Source organism: Anguilla anguilla, chromosome 11, assembly GCF_013347855.1.
Source record: "Anguilla anguilla isolate fAngAng1 chromosome 11, fAngAng1.pri, whole genome shotgun sequence".
NCBI lineage: Eukaryota > Metazoa > Chordata > Actinopteri > Anguilliformes > Anguillidae > Anguilla > Anguilla anguilla.
This window is the reverse complement of record NC_049211.1, coordinates 37,187,003-37,206,902: the sequence shown is the minus strand read 5'-3', so window position 1 is coordinate 37,206,902 and position 19,900 is coordinate 37,187,003. Positions and strand designations below refer to the sequence as shown.

General features: G+C 48.6%; 2 protein-coding genes across 5 annotated transcripts in view; both read right to left on the bottom strand.

Annotated features, from left to right (window-relative positions):
- Positions 1–54: 54 nt before the first annotated feature.
- On the bottom strand, positions 55–9,884 carry emd (emerin (Emery-Dreifuss muscular dystrophy)). Of its 4 annotated transcripts, none has more exons than XM_035381674.1 (8): positions 9,695–9,884; positions 8,146–8,245; positions 5,551–5,649; positions 4,815–4,919; positions 2,768–2,802; positions 2,571–2,596; positions 2,393–2,455; positions 55–1,756 (listed from the first exon to the last, which is right to left on the bottom strand). In XM_035381674.1, exons 2-8 carry the CDS (start codon positions 8,225–8,227, stop codon positions 1,495–1,497), a joined length of 672 nt encoding a protein of 223 aa, XP_035237565.1. In that variant the 5' UTR covers positions 8,228–8,245; positions 9,695–9,884; the 3' UTR covers positions 55–1,494. The 4 variants fall into 4 exon arrangements, with proteins under 4 accessions (XP_035237565.1, XP_035237566.1, XP_035237567.1 ...); XM_035381675.1 differs by lacking the exon at positions 9,695–9,884 and adding an exon at positions 9,487–9,647; XM_035381676.1 differs by lacking the exon at positions 9,695–9,884 and adding an exon at positions 8,631–8,772.
- Positions 9,885–10,938: 1,054 nt separating this feature from the next.
- The window catches only part of LOC118208373 (filamin-A-like), a 49,424-nt gene continuing 40,462 nt past the window's right edge, over positions 10,939–19,900 (bottom strand). Inside the window, 8 exon segments of the mRNA XM_035382981.1 lie at positions 10,939–12,012; positions 12,624–12,824; positions 13,302–13,520; positions 14,204–14,380; positions 14,937–15,069; positions 17,868–17,983; positions 18,872–19,009; positions 19,110–19,376. Coding sequence (XP_035238872.1) covers positions 11,828–12,012; positions 12,624–12,824; positions 13,302–13,520; positions 14,204–14,380; positions 14,937–15,069; positions 17,868–17,983; positions 18,872–19,009; positions 19,110–19,376 — 1,436 coding nt within the window. The 3' untranslated portion in view covers positions 10,939–11,827.

Here is a 19,900-nt window from a genome sequence, read left to right as displayed (position 1 = left end):
TAAAGAGCATCCCAGAGTCTTTAGGCCGACGTTCAGGAAGAGGAATTCTAGGAGTAAAATTTAATCAGAATTTATTCGGGTGAAATACATATCACAATCAGCACCACAAAATGTTTGTTTTTGTTTTTTTTTCCTGTCAAATGCTTTCTATAAAAGAAAATTCAGGATTATCACCCAATGCGTCAACATGAATACATCTGAAAAGCAAAGCATTCATATTCAGAGACGTTACATATACAGCAGAGAGTAGTGAGCAGTGCGACACAGAGAAAAACATGAAAATAAAACCAATATCATTGACCCCATTTTGGCCTCTAATTTAGCCAGGTGAATTTATTCTCCTTTCTGCAAAATAACAAGCAACATGGTTAGATCGCTGCAGACCAAGGGTAACGTGTGTTGAAGTACTTTAACACTTTGGATACCGGGAAAAATTTGAAAACAATCCGACTAAATATAGATGTTTCTTTTAAGTTGTCAGTCATCTGTGGGAATTTTAGCGGTGAAAGTACCCAGGTCTGGATGGGAACTGACCACAAAGCACTGTAATGGACTGCATTTATATAGTATTTATATAGCATTTATTACAGTTACTGTAAAAAACGGCTGTGGAATTCTGGGACAAAAACCCTAAGGTGTCATTACAGCAAAGATGTAAAGATGTAAATCTAATGCTGAAACAGAGAATTCGCAGAAAACTACCTGCACCCAGAGAAACAAAAAGGACATATGCATACAAAATGGAAAAAAAACATATATAATCCAGGATAACGCTCAAGCATAATACATTACTACCAAAGACAAACGGCGCCATACTAAGAACATAGACGATGGCTGCCCATCCGTTTTTTAAGACAAAGCAGCCTAAAGGCTAAGGCACAACCTTAAGAAGCTGTGGGAAGGGGGGGGGGGGGGGGGGGTAATCTGGGGCCCAGAGAGCCACTGTTCCTGGATCAGTTTGGGAGACAAGAGGCCCCGGGTCAACACCTTCTCGACATTAACGAGAGACAGATCCAGGTCCATGACAGGATGGGGTTTAGATTTTTTTTTAAAAGCCTCGGACACTGACAGTGACATCAGAAAGTGCCTGAGAGCTAGCGGCCGATAAGCACGTGATGTTATCTACCGCGTAGAGTTAGCATTCCAAAACACCGCCAGCGTTGCGCTGCGATCACCCAATCCCATCACTTAAAAATAAAGTGAACAATGTCAGTTGTAATAAAATATCAAAATATAATTCATACACAGCGGCCTTAAAATTCATGTTTCAGCACACCCATTAAAATCCTGTACAGGCGCTGCGCAGTCAGACTGACCGTCTTACGGCAGTTAAAAACTTTACAATGGAAAGGACTTATCGACTCATTGCAACACCGGCTGCCATGGGGGAAAGAGTGCTTTGAATGTTCCGAGTATAAAAACTTGTTTAAAAACATATCAAAGAAACAAGAATGCCAGGGGGGGCAAAAAAATAAAAGCAAAAATAAAAAGCGCTCATTCGACTCCTTTGAAGGGGTTGTTCTCGGGGGCCTCCATACTGGTGAAGACGTAATACAGGAACGCCGCCACCACCAGGAAGACCAGGAACTGCAGCCAGAGCGGGATGAGGCGGCCGGAGCGAGAGCCGCTCCCCTTCTGGGGCGCGGCAGCGAGGGCGGACCTCGTGAGCGGCGGCTGGGACTGCGAGACGTAGCGGCGGGACGCCTCGGACTGCGAGACGTACCGCTGGGACGCCTCGGACCGGTACACGCTGGGCCTGGGGGGCGGGGAGAGGTATGAACACAAACTCTGACTACAGGCACAACATTCAGGTGCGGTGGAAATGCAGTGAGGACATCGAGGGGAGGCAACCAGATGGTTGCAGGTTCAAATCCCAAATGGGACACTGTTGTTATTCTCTTGAGAGTGGTACTTAACCTGAACGGCCCTTGTGAAATGAAAGTCCGGCTGCACAAATAGTTCATGTAAACACGAACATGTGAAAACATGCAACTGTATACACTCATATAAACCTGTAACAAGTAAGCACCCAGCTGTACTGTGTAAAATCAGAATGCTGTGCACTCTGGATCAGGGTCTCCAACCCTGGTCCTGGAGAGCTACAGGGTCTGCTGGTTTTCATAGTGATCTGCACTTCATGAATCAATTAGAGCAGTTGATTACACAGTTAACTCAACTCACCATGGTGTCTTGGGTCTCAACTGGGTGTTGATTTTATGGTAAAAACAAAAACCAGCAGACCCTGTAGCTCTCCAGGACCAGGGTTGGAGACCACTGAACTAGAGGCAATTTACCAATTCTGGCTTTGTCCAACCAAGCACTCTCTCATGGGTGTATCCCTCCCCCCCCCCCCACAGAGAGTGAAAACACAGATCGTACAGACAGCACTTACTGATCTCCACTTTCATCTTCAGGCTCCCTGTAGTTAGCTGCGCTTGTATAATAGGACCTCCCACTGGCACAAAGAAAAGCAGCGCAACGTTAGCGCAATGTTCACACAAGGTTAGCACACCCTTAGCACAACGTTAAATCCACACTGTGGGTACAAATGAAAAGCAGGAGGTACGTACCTATCCATAACCAACTCGCTTCTCAGCTGAAACAGGACAGAGAAAACACAGGCATGAGGGACACTGCCATTGTGGGGTCCGCTATGACATCATCAACCGCACAATTAACCCCTCGTCAGACAAGTGACATCACCCGCATAATTAACCGCCCCCCTTGAGACAAAACACAGCAAAGGACACGACAATACGATACTTACTGGGACACGACGATGAACATAAGTTATTTCCTCCTCTAGGAAAACAGAAGAAAAGAAAAAAGTATACAAAATTAATTTCATATTGTCAATGAGTTTCAGAATTGACTAATGTCTGCATAAAATGATTACCCAAGTTGTCTAGGTATCCCTTCACATACACGATATGACCAAAAGTACGTGGACAATCCTTGGTCTGGGGCTGTTTTTCATGGTTTGGGCTAGGCCCCTTAGTTCCAGTGAAGGTAAATCTAGACAGTCTAGATGATTCTGTGTTTCCAACTTTGTGGCAACAGTTTGGGGAAGGCCCTTTCCTGTTTCAGCATGACAATGCCCCCAGGCACACAGTGAGATTCATACAGAAATGGTTGACGAGATCAGTGTGGAAGAACTTGACTGGCCTGCACAGAGCCCTGACCTCAACCCCATCCAACACCTTGGGGATAAATTAGAAAGCCAACTGCAAGCCAGGCCTAATCGCCCAATGACTGCACGGCCAAACTCATGCTCTTCTGGCTGAACGGAAACAAATCCCAGCAGCAATGCTCCAGCACCTAGTGTACAGCCTTTCTAGAAGAATGGAGGTTGTTATAGCAGCAAAAGGTGGATCAACTCCATATTAATTCCCATAATTTTTGATTAGACGTTGGACGTCAGGCGTCCACATACTTTTGGTCACATAGTGCAGGTGACGTGAGTGTGCAGTGCAGTGCCTCTGACTCACCCTCATTTCTGTAGTAAGTCTTATCAGATAATGGCTTTGCAGGTGTGTCCGCAGGTGAAGAGCGTGTGCAGTGCAGGTGTAGAACGTGTGCAGTGCAGTGCAGGTGAAGAACGTATGCAGTGCAGTGCAGGTGAAGAGCGTGTGCAGTGCAGGTATGGAGCATGTGCAGTGCAGGTGAAGAACGTGTGCAGTGCAGGTTTAGAGTGTGTGCAGTGCAGTGCACATGTGGAGCGTGTGCAGTGCAGTGCATGTGTAGAGCGTGTGCAGTGCAGTGCAGGTGAAGAGCGTGTGCAGTGCAGGTATGGAGCGTGTGCAGTGCAGGTGAAGAATGTGTGCAGTGCAGTGCACGTGTGGAGCGTGTGCAGTGCAGGAGTAGAACGTGTGCAGTGCAGGTAAAGAGCATGTGCAGTGCAGGTTTAGAGTGTGTGCCGTGCATGTGCAGAGCGTGTGCAGTGCAGTGCAGGTGAAGAGCGTGTGCAGTGCAGGTATGGAGTGTGTGCAGTTCAGGTTTAGAGTGTGTGCAGTGCAGTGCAGGTGTGGAGTGTGTGCAGTGCAGGTTTAGCGCGTGTGCAGTGCAGTGCAGGTGTAGAGCGTGTGCAGTGCAGTGCAGTTGTAGAGCTTGTGCAGTGCAGGTGTGGAGTGTGTGCAGTGCAGGTTTAGCACGTGTGCAGTGCAGTGCAGGTGTGGAGCGTGTGCAGTGCAGTGCAGTGCAGGTGTGGAGCGTGTGCAGTGCAGTGCAGGTGTGGAGCGTGTGCAGTGCAGGTGTGGAGTGTGTGCAGTGCAGTGCAGGTGTGGAGTGTGTGCAGTGCAGGTTTAGCGCGTGTGCAGTGCAGTGCAGGTGTGGAGTGTGTGCAGTGCAGTGCAGGTTTAGCGCGTGTGCAGTGCAGTGCAGGTGTGGAGTGTGTGCAGTGCAGTGCAGGTTTAGAGTGTGTGCAGTGTAGTGCAGGTGTGGAGCGTGTGCAGTGCAGTTGTAGAGCGTGTGCAGTGCAGTGCAGGTGAAGAGCGTGTGCAGTGCAGGTGTGGAGTGTGTGCAGTGCAGGTTTAGAGCGTGTGCAGTGCAGTGCAGGTGTGGAGCGTGTGCAGTGCAGTTGTAGAGCGTGTGCAGTGCAGTGCAGGTGTGGAGCGTGTGCAGTGCAGTTGTAGAGCGTGTGCAGTGCAGTGCAGGTGTGGAGCGTGTGCAGTGCAGTTGTAGAGCGAGTGCAGTGCAGTGCAGGTGTGGAGCGTGTGCAGTGCAGTTGTAGAGCGAGTGCAGTGCAGTGCAGTGCAGGTGTGGAGTGTGTGCAGTGCAGGTGTAGAGCGTGTGCAGTGCAGGGCTCTCTGACTCACCCTCCTCTCTGTAGTAGGTCTTATCAGATAATGGCTTTGCCGGACTGTCCGCAGCCATGGCTGCCTTCAGCTTCTTCTCATAAAGTGGTTTTAACGGTCTCTCCTCTTCAAAATAATTTGAAAAACATTGAGGAAACCAAGCAGTTCTAGACAGTTCTAGACAGGGCGACATAGCTCAGGAGGTAAGAGCGGTTGTCTGGCAGTCGGAGGGTTGCCGGTTCTAACCCTGCCCTGGGCGTGTCGAAGTGTCCCTGAGCAAGACACCTAACCCCTAACTGCTCTGGTGAATGAGATACATCAATTGTAAAGCGCTTTGGATAAAAGCGCTATATAAATGCAGTCCATTTACAGTGCAGGTGAAGAGCATGTGCAGCGCAGGTGTAGAGCGTATGCAGTGCAGTGCAGGTGTAGAGCGTTTGCAGTGCAGGTGTAGAGCGTGTGCAGTGCAGGTGAAGAACGTGTGCAGTGCATGTGTAGAGCGTGTGCAGTGCAGTACAGGTGTGGAGTGTGTGCAGTGCAGTTGTAGAGCGTGTGCAGTGCAGTGCAGGTGTGGAGCATGTGCAGTGCAGTGCATGTGTAGAGCGTGTGCAGTGCAGTGCAGTTGTAGAGCTTGTGCAGTGCAGGTGTGGAGCATGTGCAGTGCAGTTGTAGAGCGTGTGCAGTGCAGTGCAGGTGTGGAGCGTGTGCAGTGCAGTGCAGGTGTGGAGCGTGTGCAGTGCAGGGCTCTCTGACTCACCCTCCTCTCTGTAGTAGGTCTTCTCAGATAATGGCTTCGCCGGAGTGTCCGCAGCCATGGCCGCCTTCAGCTTCTTCTCATAAAGGCCACGGGTGGAATCTGCACAGAAAGAGACACGGTGCTCTCAACACAAATGACAAGATTGTCAATATAAGCTCACAGTGGAAGGAGCAAAACAGCATAAATGGATTTATATGCGCATAACATACAACATTATTACTCCCAAAACAGCCTTCTCTGAAAGTGAAGTTAAACGCCCCAATTGTAATTAGAATATTTTTTTTGAAATGTTTACTTGGGACTACCACAGCCTTATAATTTTTTTAACAGGCTCTCACTTTGCAGTTATAAATTAACTCTAGAAATGAATTACCAATAATCAAACAAGTGCTAAGCTAGATTTTATTAGAACATTGACTTGGCAAAAGATACAACACAATAATACGCAATATTATAGCAGCCTGTCTATAGGCTGTTATGACCACCCAGCTCAATTCAATTTAAACTGCTTTAAGAAGAGTGAATGAATTTGTCAGTCTGCTGACAAATTTAAAACATGCATTTTAATGCACAGCTGGCAGCTGGGCAGCCCATACAGATGTTTGTTTGACGCTATTATTGCCTGATGCAGATATGATCCAGATATCGCCGTCCATCCCCAGAATCCATGTACTGCAAAATAAGGAGCTTAAAGGAGGAGGAACTGCTTTTGCTACTTCAGTGTTCACAGCATTCATGATAATAAATTTTGCCTGTCCCCATGTCACACCCTGCTTGGCTGACCAGTCAATCAGTAACTCTTAGGATTTCAGCACCAAGATTATACTGTGCATAGAGTCCGTTCATTTAAAACTCTCCTCCCAGTTCATCCACTGTGGAGAGCTTGCTTTTCCTAAACTCCAGAATTAAATTACACTGTGCATCAAGAACAACCAATTAACATAAGCCGCGTTTCCACCGCAGGAACTATACCCCGGAACTAGGAACCTTTTGAGGAACTCAGTGCGTTTCCACCGCAGGAACTAGGGTCTAAATTTAGTTCTGGGGGCTTTGTTTTACCCCCCAAAACGTTCCTGCTCGGGGGGTAGTACTTTCCGAAAGTACAGGAACCTTTTGGGTGGAGCTTGCAGCGCTGAACTTTTCTGATTGGTCGAGTACTCGTAGCATTTGTGTTGTATTTATTTTCCGCCATTACCCGCCATGTTTGAAAATATGCAGCGGCAAACCAATTTATTTTCATAATAACTTCAAATCAAACTTGTATGTTATGCGGCGCAGTAGCCTACTTTTGGTTATAGCCTGTCAACGTCTTGGAATTATAAGGTGTGCTCTTCTGTTCTTTTCTTGCTTTAGTATTCGTTTTATAAAATGCTAAGCATTCGTGCTGGGACAGCATATTACGTAGGCTACCAAAACATTCAAACGAATTAATTCGGTTGCTGAATATTTTCTTCCGGATTTTCTTTGTTAGCCCGTTGTAATTGACTCAAAACGTTTGATACAGTTATGTGAGGTATGCGGTAGTTCTGCATAATTTAAATTGGTGATACAGTACAAGCAAACTGGAAATTACCTTCCGCACTTTTTATCCGGGTAAAATAACAGGTTAATTCTAGTAATCTTCCCTTTAGCTTTTTCAGACTGCCGTAATTTTACTCAATTTTAGTGCCATTTTTTCAATTCCACGAAAAGACCAGGAAGACTATGGACTCATTTATGGTGCATGGTTCGCATCTGGAGGGCACACTTCGCTGCTCGGCTAGCAGTAACTTCGAAGGAAAGCAAACGGTGGCTGTACCACTACTAATTTACATTTTCACGCAAGTCCGAGTTTTCGTTCTATTCTTGTCATTTTGCGATTAGCCTATATGGAATTGAGGACGAGAAAGTAATGAAACAGCAAATTGTTTACAACGTGTGCATGTTTTCTGCTGTTAATGAATGTGTTTGAGAGGATATATGAAAATCAATAAATACAAAAGTAACCATATATAGTCATTGTTGGTAACCCGTTGTATATAAGTGGAATAAACCCCTCCGGGCTGTCCCGGTTATTAGAAAATAACGTAGGCTACTTCGGTGGTAGTATGGGGTTACAGAAGAAATCATATAACAGATGGACCGACGACAACGTCAGTGGGCTAATTTGCCTAATCTTCGCGGTACTTTAGACCCCGGTGGAAACGCAGACAACCATTGGCTGAAGGAACCTTTTAGTTCCTGGTAAAGTAGTTCCTGGGACTGAAAGTTCCGGGTAATTTTGGTGGAAACGCGGCTATATAGGGCACTTCAGCTACAGTATTGCCATCTACATGCAGTATGACGTTTATGTTACTTCAGTTCTCAACCTGGTAACACTTTACACAACTTCTTATTTAAGATTAATGATTCTGGAGCTGGAGGAGCCTCTTAACTCGCAAAAATACATTAAGAAATATGTGCTGTGGCCACTTGAGCCTAGTGGCTTAACTTTCTCAGGGGGTGGGCAAATTAAGTAATCCGTTATTAATATATCCACTTCCTGGTCGTTTCTCTCTCTCACAAGCACACACACACACACACACACACACCGTGAGAAGGGCGTCAAAGACTCACCGACAATAGGGCCGTGTTTAATGCCATAGTCGTCCAGTAAATCGCTGATTTCTTGAGCTGACTTGCTACTCAGGGCTGCCATGGTTGCAGCTAAGCGGATCTACAAAACGAACAGGGAAAGAGACGGGTTAGCGCGGCGGTCCCTTTCTTCTAACTCCAGTTAACGGAGAGTACATTGATTTCAAGACATAAATTAGCTGACGTTAGCGCAGAAGTTGTTGGTTTGGTTAACATCAACACTAGCAACGAAAATGAGCTGAGCGAAAACTTTCCAGAGGCAGAGCATTAACTAAAACACTTATTGATACAGCTGAACGGACATGCTAACTAGACTAAATCTATTGTTTACGATAAGATCACACAAAATGAAGATAGGATGATAATATCTGATTCTAGCTAGACTACCTGCCAAACCAGCTTTCGCTAGCTCTAGCTAAAATTACATTACAGGCATTTGTCAGACGCTCATATCCAGAGCGACGTACAACAAAGTGTATAACCGTAACGAGGGACAAGCGTGTTGAAAACCCTAGGGAAGTACAGTTCCATACAGTTCCAAGAGCAGGAAGCGACGGCGTAGTATAACTTGGATAGATTGATGTTGGCTAGAGTAGCGCGCCAACTTGGCATTTGTAAACTGGCCGATTAAAAAAGAACACTGCTTTTTATGTTAACGTTACAGGTTCAACAGCAGGGTGACTCACTAAACTAACTGAGCTTCCAAATCAACTTGTTCAGCGCTAGTGATTAACTAATAAAATGCTAAAATCTGAATTAGTCAATGCTGTAGTGAGCACCGATCTAGGTTAGTAGGCTAAGCTAACTTTCGTTATTTTGGCTAGCTAGTAAGTTAGCTTAGAAAACTGGACTACTGCTAAATTGGTCTAGCTTGCTAACACAATGAAATCTACAGAATAGCGTTAGACTAGCCAGCTACGTTGGCTGTGGATAGATCCAATGCAATACTAATGCTAATGTTATCTACCTAAACTAACTTATTCGGTACAATATCATACTACAGTTGTGATGCTATCGTTAGCTATATTATTGCCAACAAATATCAACCGGATGTTAATTCGCAGCTATCGATAAGTAGCTAGTCTACCGTCATTAAGCCACAGAGCTCGCTGGCTAGCTTTAGAACTTAATGACGGTAGCCATTTAGCTATGAATTAACATCAGGTTGATATTTGCTAGCAGTAATCTAAACTAGCTAACGGTAGCATCATAACTAGTATGATATTGTATCGAAGAAGTTAGTTTAGCTAACATTAGCGGATCCAAATCCAAATGAAACGGTTAGTTAAGCTAGCTAGACCAACGTTAGCAATTTTCACTTACCTTTAGTTAGAAATGACTACCAAGTCTTTAAAATGGGCCTCGGGGATTTTGGCGGTTCAGCTACTTGGCAAACTACATTGAGCTGATAAAATCCCTATTTTTGGACCAACCCCTTTCTGTTTTGTAGTTAGCTAGCAGCTAACTGTAACTGTAAGTAAGTTACGTAGACTAGCTAACGCGCAAGTACGCGTCTTAGTTTTTCACTTACCGTCCAAGCAAGGAGGGAAACGTTCCGGTTGATATGAAGCTTCAAAGGGAGCACGGAAGTTCCTGCGAGTATGGAGCTTTCATTTAATCACGTAAATGGCCAATTTTGAAATAAAGTAACGTTTGATATCTTTGTTTGATTTTAAAATTTGTTACTTCTCTAATTTAACAGCAACCACGTGACTAAAAACAAATCCCAGGGCGTGGCTGCAGAGCAGAACGAGCCATTGGAGCGGAGAGCAAACACAGATTGATCCGGTCTGCGCCGCCTGCAGGTTACGGCGTGCGGTAAAGCTGGCCTTCACCGAATATGGGAAAATAGCATTTTTTTAAAAAACGTATGGAATGATTCAGAGCGTAGCAATGAGAGTGGGCGTTAGCTTCTTGTTTTGGTCAAAGGTACGTATTTCATGACTCCAGCCGCTCCACATGCAAAGTCATTGAATTCATCGAATGTGGACTATGACCGTCAGATTTAACCACCTCCACCTGAAACTACAATTGAAAATCTGCAATCAATAAATATTTAACAGATTTATTGGCGTCTTTATTCACCGTGGAAATGTCTACAGTATAGAAATGTCCTCGAATGATTCATTTGTTGCCCATTCTGTTATACTAGGCCAACACACTCACACCCCCATCGCTAACTCATTATTTTAATATGCTTCATTTTTCTAACGTGCTTCATTTTTAATGTGCCAGTTTTTCGGTCTCATTACCAAGAGTTGATTTCTGCGTTCGCATTACTGTAACGTGGTGGGAAATGTATATTTATTACCACAATGAAATGATCCATACCAGAAGAGCAATACACGCCCCATAGTTATACATTCAAATTCTGCACGTCCCTTTAGATTGGAAAGATTGCATGCCATTTTTGAATCAAATAAATTGTTCGTTCAGTTTCAATTTTAGACCAGAATAATGACAAATGGGTAAACTGTAGCTTCCAAAGGCGACTTTCTGCTACAAAATACTGGTTCCATGTTTGATGACATCATAATTTTTCTGTTGAGGAAGCAGCCAGCAATGCAAGTCTGAAAATCTGAGCCTGTATTCATAAAGTATCTCAGAACAGGACCAGGCTTCCACTGTCCATATGGTGACCAACTGCACACAAGGAGCCAAAATCCATTTCCCCCATTTTCCTTCATAAGCACTGTACAAATATGGACCTTGAATTACAGCACAAGGAAAAGTGTATAAAAAAGGAAGAAAAAAAAAAACATTTCAAGCCGCAAATGGTATACATTTAGACAGGTTTATTGTGCATCAACATACTCCAATGGCTTAGCAGTTTAAGAACCCATCTCATAAAACATACATTTTTGCTTTTATTTTGACAGTTATTAAACAGTTACATTAAAAGGACATAAAAAGAAGGGGTGGTGACTTCCTGCAAAATCAGAATTCTAATAACCTTACCATGCTTAAATTAAACCCATCGTAGTTCACAAACAAATCTCACCCTAATGTGATGTCCAATTTTATGATAAGTTTTCTTCTGTTAATTGCTACAATTCACCAGTTAGCCGATAATTGTCCCTTCCTCATTCATCTATTGAATTTTAACAGAGATGAGAAGTGCAGGAAATAAACTTGTATTTTTAGAAACTTTTTCTCATGGTCAGTGACATTCGCAACTTGAACCTTTAGCTAAAAATCACAGTTTGATCTGAGAAAGTGCATACTTGTCCCACCTCGCTCTCCTGTTATAGCTCTGGTAACGGAATATCAGTGTGAAACAACCTTTCAGATGCGCTGAACACACACACGTTAAAATTCGACATGCTTTTCTAATGCTAGGGAGAAACTGAGCCATGCCCTAGCAGGCCATAACCAGCAAAATCTACATTAGCGTGTTAGTGAGTCCCTTTGGCCTAAATAAAGTGGTTTTAACAGTCTTCTCCTCTTCAAAACAATTTGAAAAACGTTGAGGAAACCAAGTAGTTCTAGACAGTGCAGCAGATATTCAGTGAAAATGCACCTCCTCTCTCTCTCTCTCTGGTGAGTGAAATGAAAGGAAGGGTGAGATAAGGAGGGAAGGGGAAAAGGAAAGAGAGAGGGGTGTGGGGCTCCCGTGTGCAGGGTCACACGGTGGGGTGGAAGGGGCTCCCCTGGGGGGGGGAGGTCACACGGTGATGTGGAAGGGGCTCCCGGGGATGTGGTCGTCACCCCACTTCACCACCAGCGTGTATTCGCCCTTCTGCACCAGCTGGTACGTCACGTTGTACAGACGACTCCCCAGGTGTCTGATCACCACCTCCTCGCAGGGCACAGAGGGGCCCTCCACGCCCACCAGCAGCATGCCACGCCCTGAAAGCAGGAACAGGGGGCGGGGAGGACGCAGTCAGTCATTCGGTCTGGAAGGACACTACTGAGATTCTCATGCACAATCATATAGATCAGTGGCCTCCAACCCTGGTCCTGGAGAGCTACAGGGTCTGCTGGTTTTTGTTTTCACCTTAATATCAGCACCCAGTTGAGACCCAAGACACCAGGTAAGTTGAGTTAACCGTGTAATCAACTGCTCTAATTGATTCATGAAGTGCAGATCACTATGAAAACCAGCAGACCCTGTAGCTCTCCAGGACCAGGGCTGGAGACCACTGATATAGATGAACCCCACTCATACAGTCAGTGGGCCTGCCAGGGTTTTCGAATATCTATGAATGATCTGGACCACTGTGTGAGGTTAACTAAAAACCCACAGCTTTTATCTCATTGGGAACTGTAAAATCCACAATAATGCAAGGACTTGAGGAAAAAAAAAAAAAAAAAAAAAAACATGATATGCTTGCTTAAACCTGATACTCCAAGACAACAGCAAAGAACACTGTGGTTAGATGATCTGGCCCTGGTCGCTGGCCATCCATACTGTGCAGGTTCAGTTTAAGGGATCTCAGGCGCCCCCTGTTGTACATTACCCGCTTTGCTACAGTCGACACTGAAGCTGTTCTTTTGGCCTGTGGAGGCCTTTGACAGGCCCAACCCCTTGGCCACAGCACAGCTGGCATCGGAGGATGGCCACGCTGACCCCTGCTGGCGCGCGGCGGTACTGCGCGAGACGGCATCCACCAGCACTGAGGTAGTCTCATGCGTGCTCAGGCTGCTGACCAATCGGGAACCTGAAAGCGCAAATGGGCAGGTGGCTGATGATGCATTAACACACGGATTACCAGCAGTTCCGAAATGCAAGAAGATAAAGGAACCTTAAATTTACCTTTGGACAGCCATTAGTGTCATTATTAAACACTTGGTTGTGAATGGCTGGGTAGTGCAGTGTACAGGTGTATTGGAGATAAGCGGGTATATTGCAGCCACTGTTCCACCCAGTCAAAGTGTCATTACAGGCATTTAGCAGACACTCTTATCCAGAGTGACTTACACAACATTTTACATAGCATTTACATTGTATCCAATTATACAGCTGGATATATACTGAAGTAATGCCGGCTATGTACCTTGCTCAAGGGTACAACGGCAGTGACCTTTAGGTTACAAGACAAACTCCTTACCCATTATACTACACTGCCACCCTGTCTTTGATCCAGCAGAGCTCTACCTACAGGCCTCTCCAAACTCAGCCCCTTTACGACCCTCACCAGTGACCTTGGCCTTGAAAGGGCTCCCCGCGATGTGGTAGGGCCCCCCGTATTTAATGGAGATCAGGTAGTTCCCGGGGGCCATGGGGGTGTAGGTGACCCTGTAGCCCTCCGGACACTCCTGGCAGTCCATCTTCACCTTGGAGGGGCCGTCGATGGTCACAGCCAGGGTGCCACGCCCAGCTGAGCCGGTGTTTATGGTGAACTCGCAGGGAGAGCCTGAGACGAGAACACTGGGGTTAGAGCTGCCCCCCCAGGGGGGAAATGTGCCTGCTCCCCGCAGGGCAGGAACGTGGCTGCTCCCCAAGCAAAGACACACCCAGCAGGGCTTAAAGGCCATGGACAATAACATGGTGGTTCCCACGCTCGGTCCAGGGGGGCCTCTGTATGTGCTGGTTTTCATTCCAACCACAGCAGCACTTTCCTTAATTAGGTGTCTTTCATGTTTAGAGGGATTATTTACCCGCTTAAGCCACATTATGTCAGATAAAGATATGTATGCCATGAAGACCAAGTCCATTGTTCACATTGTGCTTATTGTGCTGTATCGCAAACAATTATCTAAAATAGGCAACGGGATTTTAACTGATCAAATTAGACCAAGGTGAATCAGCAGGCTTATAAATGGTGAACGTATGGACACGTGGCTATGAAAATAATCTACCAAATAGTTAAGGATTCAAAGACAAAGCAAAATGATATTGAGCCACGTCTGCTTTGTTTTAATGAACTTAAGGAAAAATTGAGTCGATAAGTTCTAAAAACAAGATTAAGAAATTAACAGCTTGCTAAAATTCTGGGATTGCCATTGTGGTTAGAACGAAAACCAGCAGACACATTTTGGGAAACAGTGCACCGACATAACACCCTGGGTAACGGAACATATCCTAAAAATAACACACCTGTAGTACCGCCCTCGAGCCCCGCCCCATAGGCGGACACCAAGCCCGGGTCCCCAGCCTGGCTGGCGTCGCCCACGCGGATCTTGAAGGGGCTGCCCGGGACGTGGGAGCCGTTAAACTTCACGTCGACGGCGTGGACTCCGTTCTCCCGCGGGAGGAAGCGCACCGAGTGCTTGTCTGGAAAAGGGAGGGAAACATCGTCTAGAGCCCTGGCCTGAGCGGGTACACGACTGAGATCGTCTACTGCAGCCCTACTCCATCCTCACTCCAGGCCTACTCCCGGCCTACTCTAATCGTACTCCAGGCCTACTCCATCCTTACTCCAGGCCTACTCCAGGACTACTCCCGGCCTACTCTAATCGTACTCCAGGCCTACTCCATCCTTACTCCAGGCCTACTCCAGGCCTACTCCAGCCCTACCCCAGTCCTACTCCAGGACTACTCCCGGCCTACTCTAATCTTACTCCAGGCCTACTCTAGCCCTGAAAATACAGTCTTCATTTAAGTGCGACTGCAAAGCAAAATGTACTTTTCACAAAAGCATTAGACCTGTAGGTGCATGTTTGAGGTTCAAGCTAACCAGGAAATGTACCAGAACAACAATGCACCAATTTGGTTGGTTACCTATCAACAATAAAATCAAATTGCATCAAAGAGAGCATTCTTCCTCTGTTGTATTAATTACCAAGTTACTTTACGCCCAGAAGACCCTACCCCACCTTGTCCCACTCACCCTCATCGATCTGGGTGACACAGCAGTCCTCCAGGGCTCCCGAGGGGCTGCGGACTTTAGCATCTATGGTGCCTCTGGCACCGTTCAGACTCACTGAGAAGGAGGCCGGCTGGTTCACCTTCAGGCAGGACTCCTACAGGGAATAACAGATCAGTGACAACAGCTCAAACTCCACCCCTTCCCCTCCAAACCCCGCCCCTTCTCCTCCAAACTCCGCCCCGGAGGTCAGTGGTTTACCTTCAGGTCCAGCTCCTACTGGGAATAACAGCTCAGTGACAAACCCCGCCCCTTCCCCTCCAAAGTGCGCCCCCAGGGGTCAGAGAGTAAAAGTCCTGCCATGTGTTTCTTCCACCCGTGAACTCAACCAGCTGATTTCACTGATTAGATCTACCTCCTGAAGAGTTGTGCTAATTAGCAAATCCTGATGACTGGAAGAAAATACTGGGGAGGAGTTTTACTTTCTGAACCTGGATTTTCCTCCTCTTATCTGAAGATAAGATAAGTGCATGCGTGCACTTCCCAGTCATGTTTCCTATCTGTCCTGGCGCCACCCAGCTTTCCACTGCAGTCAGAACAGCAGGATCTATTACAGACTAAAGTAACCACCTGTCCAGAATCCACCATAGCTTCACTGCAGCCTTTGAATTTTGTAATTGTTTTGGGTTAGTAGTGTCATAATGCTAATGCTATGGCTATATACAGATGCATTAGCTGTGCAGTGGGTTTTTAAAATAATAATAATGGTTGGTTTGTTCAGCTAACTTCATTATTGATTGATTATAAATGGGCCTTCCGTGCCGCCTCTGTGATTCAGCACTTTCGTTTGCCCGAGACTAATGCCGCTGTTCACTACTTTTGGAAGTCATGCTAAGTAAGAGCATCAGCTAAGTGATTATAATGTAATGTAAATGTAATGGGCCAAAAATCTCATTAGTTTGGGATTAAATGAAGGATTGTTTACAAGGCCATCTCCAGACTGACCACGCAAAGATCTCAGAAACCCCCCCCCCACCCTTTAACTGCCTATTTCCCCAAACGCAGGGGCAGCCTGGCTTTCCTCCGTCCCCATCTGTCCAAGAGCCGCGGTTTCGGGACGGGAGCCTTTAGGATGAGACACGCGTCCACGAGTCCTGACCCGCCCGGCCTGCGAGGGCCAGGGCCCGCTGTGCTGTGGGCGGAGCCACGCTGTGGGCAGGGCCGTGCTGTGGGTGGAGTCACACTGTGGGAGGAGCCACACTGTGGGCAGGACCGTGCTGTGGGAGGAGCCACACTGTGGGCAGAGCCGTACTGTGGGAGGAGCCACACACTGTGGGCAGGGCCGTGCTGTGGGTGGAGCCACACTGTGGGCAGGGCCGTGCTGTGGGTGGAGCCACACTGTGGGAAGAGCCATACTGTGGGAGGAGCCACATTGTGGGCAGAGCCACACTGTGGGCAGGGCCGTCCTGTGGGAGGAGCCACACTGTGGGCAGGGCCGTGCTGTGGGAGGAGCCACACTGTGGGCAGGGCCGTGCTGTGGGAGGAGCCACACTGTGGGCAGGGCCGTGCTGTGGGAGGAGCCACACTGTGGGCAGGGCCGTGCTATGGGAGGAGCCACACTGTGGGCAGGGCCGTGCTGTGGGAGGAGCCACACTGTGGGCAGGGCCGTACTGTGGGAGGAGCCACACTGTGGGCAGGGCTGTGCTGTGGGAGGAGCCACACTGTGGGCAGGGCTGTGCTGTGGGAGGAGCCACACTGTGGGAGGAGCCACACTGTGGGAGGAGCCACAGTGTGGGCAGGGCCGTGCTGTGGGAGGAGCCACACTGTGGGCAGGGTCGTGCTGTGGGAGGAGCCACATTGTGGGCAGGGCCGTGCTGTGGGTGGAGCCACACTGTGGGCAGGGCTGTGCTGTGGGAGGAGCCACACTGTGGGCAGGGCTGTGCTGTGGGAGGAGCCACACTGTGGGAGGAGCCACAGTGTGGGCAGGGCCGTGCTGTGGGAGGAGCCACATTGTGGGCAGGGCCGTACTGTGGGAGGAGCCACACTGTGGGCAGGGCTGTGCTGTGGGAGGAGCCACACTGTGGGCAGGGCTGTGCTGTGGGAGGAGCCACACTGTGGGAGGAGCCACAGTGTGGGCAGGGCCGTGCTGTGGGAGGAGCCACACTGTGGGCAGGGTCGTGCTGTGGGAGGAGCCACATTGGGGGCAGGGCCGTGCTGTGGGTGGAGCCACACTGTGGGCAGGGCCACACTGTGGACAGGGCCGTGCTGTGGGTGGAGCCACATTGTGGGCAGGGCCGTGCTGCGGGAGGAGCCACATTGTGGGCAGGGCCCTGCTGTGGGTGGAGTCACACTGTGGGCAGGGCCATGCTGTGGGTGGAGTCACACTGTGGGCAGGGCCATGCTGTGGGTGGAGTCACACTGTGGGCAGGGCCATGCTGTGGGTGGAGTCACACTGTGGGCAGGGCCGTGCTGTGGGAGGAGCCACATTGTGGGCAGGGCCGTGCTGTGGGTGGAGTCACACTGTGGGCAGGGCCATGCTGTGGGTGGAGTCACACTGTGGGCAGGGCCATGCTGTGGGTGGAGTCACACTGTGGGCAGGGCCGTGCTGTGGGAGGAGCCACATTGTGGGCAGGGCCGTGCTGTGGGTGGAGTCACACTGTGGGCAGGGCCATGCTGTGGGTGGAGTCACACTGTGGGCAGGGCCGTGCTGTGGGAGGAGCCACATTGTGGGCAGGGCCGTGCTGTGGGTGGAGTCACACTGTGGGCAGGGCCATGCTGTGGGTGGAGTCACACTGTGGGCAGGGCCATGCTGTGGGTGGAGCCACACTGTGGGCAGGGCCGTGCTGTGGGTGGAGCCACATTGTGGGCAGGGCCGTGCTGTGGGTGGAGTCACACTGTGGGAGGAGCCACACTGTGGGTGGAGTCACACCGCACAAGCCTTTCCTGACGCCTCACCTGAAGGCTGGCGACTGTGAGGCGGCGGGCGTCCTCCGAGGGCAGGGTCACGGGCACCAGGAAGGGGCTGTCGGGAATCTGCTCCTCGTTGAACTTGACCGACACCTTGTAGTCTCCTGAGGGAGAGAGAGGAAACCGAACACATCTGGGTCCCCCGCCTGGAAAGAGTCGCTCAGCCAGTCTGTCCACAGGCGGGGATTCCTGCACCAGCATGAGTTTCTCTCAAACACATATCTGCATTTTCAAAGCTTTGTCGAACGCTGGCCGTGGTTATCCCACACACACAACAGCATTAGGACACCGCAGTTATCCCACACACACAACGGCATTAAGACACCGCAGTTATCCCACACACAACGGCATTAGTAAACCACAGTTATCCCACACACCCCACACACACAACGGCATTAGGACACCGCAGTTATCTCCCACACACACAACGGCATTAAGACACCACAGTTATCCCACACACCCCACACACACAACGGCATTAGGGCACCGCGTCAGCATCAGATCTAGGTCAAACACACATTTCTATTCGATTCAAATACTTTTCTGTGCTTTATTGGTCTTGCCTGATGCAACCGAGCCTTGCCAAGAGCACCACAAGGCGGGATTTGCACGTTTTGAGAGCATTTCATTGGTCCCAGTACACCACACATGCTGAGTAGAGTACAGAAAAGTATTTTAATCCAAAACAAATACGTATTGGACCCAGGTCTGTTCAGCATGCTGTACCAGGTTTCTCTGCATTACTTGCACTGCCTGCATCTTCTGTGTCACCTGTCGCCTGTGTTACATGTGTTGTCCGTGTTACATGTGTTGCCTGTGTCACTTGTGTTGCCTGTGTCACCTGTGTCGCCTCGTCACCTGTGTTGCCGTGTTACCTGTGTTACTTGTGTTACCTGTGTCACCTGTGTTACTTGTGTAGACTGTCACCTGTATTGCCTGTGTCACCTGTGTCACCTGTGTTTCCTGTGTTGCCCAGCACGCGCAGGTCTTACCTGGTTCCTGCACCACGTACGACACGCCGCTGGACCCATCCTGGCGCTCTTGGAAGGCGATGTCCGCTTTGCCAGGTCCTTCCACTGAGATGGCCAGGCCCCCAGCCCCCGCCTCCCTGGTCCAAACACTGAACTCCGCTGGGGGGAGGGGCACATGGGGTCAGGGGTCAAATAGTAACCCCACACACGCATACACACACACACACACACACCGTTGCTGTTTACGGGCTTTCAGTACCTGGTGTTCCAGCCTCTGCCCTCTCTAGCCCGGGGCCCCCAGCTCGAACCTTGTGGGCCCCGCCCTCCCCCAGGGGCCCCACGGTGAACTGGAAGGGGCTCCCCGACACGTGGAGGTCCTGGTACTTGACGCTGACGGAGTGCGTGCCCATCTCCGTGGGAACAAAGCGGATGCTGTGGGTGTGGTCATCCCTTTCTATGATCTCTGCTTTCTGGACCTTCCCTGAAGGCCCGGTCACCTGGGCAACCATGTCGGCCATGTTCATCTCTAGAGGGATTCAATAAATCAGACCCAAGTGATGTAAAAATGATGTCATGATAAACAAAAGATGAAAAAAGAATGAATACATTAACTGCTGTATGTATAAAAAAGATGTTAGTATAGATATATAGTATATATTTTGGTATAAATATTCAATGTACATTTTTTACTGTAGCAGTGTGTGAGAACCCTAGACTGTAGAAAACGTATGGACAAACTGACTGATGTCACCCATTGACTTCCATGGGCTTGTGAAAAGCCTTTAGGAATCGCAGAAGTGCAGCTGTCCTACTGTACCAGCACATGGGGAGACGCCTAAAAGAACGCCTAATTCCAACTGCATGTCCTTGTGGGGAAAAAATGATTGACTTTCTGACTGCACTGGTACCAGTGAGACTTACATTGAAACGGGTGGCTGAAAGACCCATGCAGGAGCCAACGGCACTGGCGCTAGAGAGCAGCGACTCGCAACAGGACCAGGAAATGAGTGTTTCTGGCCCCTCGGTCAGAGCCTGCAGCCTGGTTTTTGC